Source organism: Malus domestica, chromosome 04 (genome assembly GCF_042453785.1).
Source record: "Malus domestica chromosome 04, GDT2T_hap1".
Lineage (NCBI taxonomy): Eukaryota > Viridiplantae > Streptophyta > Magnoliopsida > Rosales > Rosaceae > Malus > Malus domestica.
The window spans coordinates 30,657,300-30,661,097 of record NC_091664.1 but is presented as its reverse complement, the minus strand read 5'-3'; the positions used below and the strand labels follow the sequence as shown (position 1 = coordinate 30,661,097).

The 3,798-nt window shown below is 41.5% G+C and overlaps 1 protein-coding gene across 1 annotated transcript; it reads right to left on the bottom strand.

Moving 5' to 3' along the window:
- Nucleotides 1–203: 203 nt before the first annotated feature.
- On the bottom strand, nucleotides 204–2,115 carry LOC103414323 (ammonium transporter 1 member 2-like). The gene has a single exon (XM_008352720.4). The coding sequence runs from the start codon at nucleotides 1,945–1,947 to the stop codon at nucleotides 433–435; it is 1,515 nt and encodes a 504-aa protein (XP_008350942.3). The 5' UTR covers nucleotides 1,948–2,115; the 3' UTR covers nucleotides 204–432.
- Between the last annotated feature and the right edge of the window lie 1,683 nt (nucleotides 2,116–3,798).

Here is a 3,798-nt window from a genome sequence, read left to right as displayed (position 1 = left end):
GACCTTTATAAAGAAAATGAATGATCCCGACTTATATATCCGTATTATATGGTGAAATGATGCCATGTTAATGAGGAAGGAGGACTTTTCTTCTCGAAAATGAAGTATTGTTCGTAAATATATATATATATATATATATATATATATAGCTTCATAAAAAAAATACAAAAATGGGAACCTCCCAAGAGCTTGCGAAATCAAACTTTGTCATCTTAATTTACTATCATATATTACTTGGTGAGAGACATATATAGAACTTGGAAATGCATAGTGCATAATGCATGCATGTTATGCACTAACAGTAACAGTAATGAAACATAAACACACTATATATGCGACCATTACACATTTTAGGTTGCTAAGTAGAAATTTATCACGCATGAACGATTGATTTTAGCACAATTATGTAGTGTAGATGTATTACGGAGTCACTTATGCAGGACTGGCATCATTAACAGGCTCAACCCTCCTCATCATAAACTCAGGTTTAATGGATGGATCATCTTCATCATGGTAAACATAAGCAAATCCACCATGCCTTGTCATATCCATCCCTTGAGTCTCATCCTCGCTTGAGATCCTCAATAACTTCAACTTATGAAGCCCATAGAACAGCGGGCCCATGGTAGCACTGACCCACCCTGCCACCACCAAAATCTGCACAATTTGCGCCGCCAACAGCCTCCCACCACCACCCATAAACAACCCATACGGCCGCCCTGACCTGCCGGAGTACACCTCATTCACATATTTTTCTGTTGCAAACAACCCTGTGAATATCAGCCCCCAAGCTCCACATCCACCATGCAACTGAGCAGCCTCCAATGGATCATCGTATTTTAGCTTCTCCGCCACCTTGTTGCATCCTATCAAAACCCATGCGGCCACGAACCCGCACACGATTGCCGCCCACGGTTCCACCACCGAGCACCCGGATGTGATCGCGGCAAAACCACCCAACAGACCGTTACAAACGTCGAGCACGTTCCAATGACCCACCAGTAATCGCTTGCTGAACAAGGTAGTGAGAGCGGCTGTGCAGCCAGCCAATGTCGTTGTGACAGCTGTCCTACCAATGGCACTCCATTGACCGTAGTAAGTACCACCATCGCCGTAACTCTTCAAAATCGTGAGAAATGAACCGGGGTTGAACCCGTACCACCCGAACCAAAGCAAGAACGTACCGAGAACCACTAGGGATGCGCTGTGACCCCGCAAGGCCACAGATCGGCCAGTTCGATCAAATCTGCCAATTCTCGGGCCTTCGATCACGGCGCCCCATAAACCGGCTATGCCTCCAACCATGTGGACCACACCCGAACCGGCAAAATCAATTGAACCGGAACCAAAGAGTAAGTTATCGTGCCGGGTTGGACTGGCCCATCCATCAGCGGACCAAAACCAATGAGACACGACGGGGTAGACAAAACCGGTTAGGAAAGAAGAGTAAATGAGGTAAGCGACGAATTGCGTTCTCTCAGCGATAGAGCCGCTGGTGATGCCAGCGGCGGCGATGGCAAAAGCCCATTGGTAGAGGAAGAAGCTGTAGTCGCCTCCGGATACAGAGGGGAAGTCTCGGAGGCCAAAGAAGTGTCGGCCGATGAAGGCGTTGGAGGGAGCGCCGAAGGCAAAGGCAAAGCCGAAGAGGTAATAGGAGAGGGCACCGGCAGCGGCATCAAGGACGTTGGTGAGCATGATATTCATGGTATTCTTGGCACGAACGGAGCCGGCGCATAGCATGGCGAAGCCGAGCTGCATGGCGAAGACAAGGTAAGCGGAGAAGAGGAGGTAAGTGTTGTCGATTGCGTAGGTGGTGTCACTGAATTTGGTGGAGATTGTGTTAAAGCGACCGCAGAGGAATTCGGAGAGGGCAGTGGCATTGAGGGCGGTGGTGGCGGTGGCGAGAAGTGGGGCTAAGTCGGAGGCTGTGCAGGTCAGAGTGGCCATGATATGTTTTGTGAGTTTCGTCTCTGAGAGAGGAGTGAAGAAGTGAAGACTTGAATTTCTGCTTTATATAGAGAGAAAATCGACTGTGTGGACATGCACTAATGCAACTGTGCTATTATGGTGGGCAAGAATATAAGAAAAAGAAAATCAGTGTGGACCAAAATTGATGAAATGGAAAAACACTTTATTTTTCAATTTTAAATTGAAGAGATTCTAAATTACAACAAAGAAAAATTAGTGTGTAGAACCTATGATGTTATATAATGTCACCCCCTTGACCTAAATATATACGGTCTCTAAATCCCCTACCCCAACACACACACACACACTATATCATTCTAAAATGTGTTAGTACTTGTTTTCTATCAATGATAGAGTCTTGTATATGATGTGTCCTTTAAAGCCAATGAAGGAGTAATTAAGCAAATTCGGTTGAATGTAATAACATGTTAGGGTTTCTCCCCTTGGAGCTTCATGCACGTGAAGGGGCAACGGCCGGTACAGATGAATGAGTTTGCACGGTATTTGGTACGTAAAGTACTCCTCCTTCATGTTTGGTACTGCTAGTGAAGAGATTTTTTAGTGTATCAGAAATACAGTTCAGTACATTAAATGTTATAATATAATTTGATGGAAATTTGAAAAATAAAAACTTCTCTCCACTTTTACTATAACAATGTACCGGGTCGTGTTTCCGATATAATAAAAAAATCTCTCCTGCTAGTGCTAGGTGTTTTTTGTCAACTACATGTTAATCAGTTGAATCACTAGCCGAATATTCCAACCGCTTACTTTCTTTAGTAGCTAATTGTTACTTCTTACAAGTTACATATGCTGATTACAGCAATTAACTACCCACATGCATGTAGACAACATACAGTTTGGGACTTGTTAATTTAATTGTACAGTCGCATTCATGCTGAAACCATCGTGATAGAGACAATTATATATTAAATATAATTGCGTGTTGTTAGGTAACACTAAATTTAAAAAGTTTGGATACTCTTCATATTGTCAATTAGTTTCATGATGAAATCTCAAATTTTTTTTCATGGTATTAAAGAAGGTTAGCTCACGTATAAAAGCCCATCAGCCAATAATTCAGGTCACACAATTTGTGTTGTATAATTGTTAGACTTGAAAATTCACCACATGCAAAGAGCGTATGAGAATGTAAGGATAAATTCTCACATATCAATGAGGGACCGATTGGTGTAAACTTGCAAGTGCACAAGATAGTCGTAATATAGCGTGTTGCAAGTCCAAGTATCGTTCCCACGAGGATTCTAATTAAATCTCCAATTTGATAAACTAAACCAAATCTAATAATATTAATGACACACAACCCCAAACAACGAACTAGACTCGATCTTAATTAATAAATCAATCAAGGATGTAAAGAATTTGTTGTGATGATTTTATAAACGAACAAAAACAGAACCTTAAGTAAAAACTGAAATCAAAGAAAAGAAAACGTTGTGTTATAAGGCAAGTGATGAAAATCTAGGGATTCGGAATCAACCACAAGCAATCTAATTTAGGTTGCAATGCATTCAATGGATCTTTCAATTCTTTAGATGATAATTCCCGTATCTAAGTCCTTGTCAGGCACATTAGACCATAGTTTTCCTTAAGTGAATGATTCTCTCCTAGTTCAGGCAGAGGTCGTATATCCTAACATGCAGTCTATCCTGGTTAAGGCATAAATTTAACAAGTAGGACTCTTTACGCTCTAGAAAACAAGGGAACCAAGCAAACCATTATTCTTTGTCAAGCAATAATGTAATTTACCACACTTAACCACAAGAAGCTAATTGAATTATATTGCTAGTTCAGCCTCAAATTCATCTT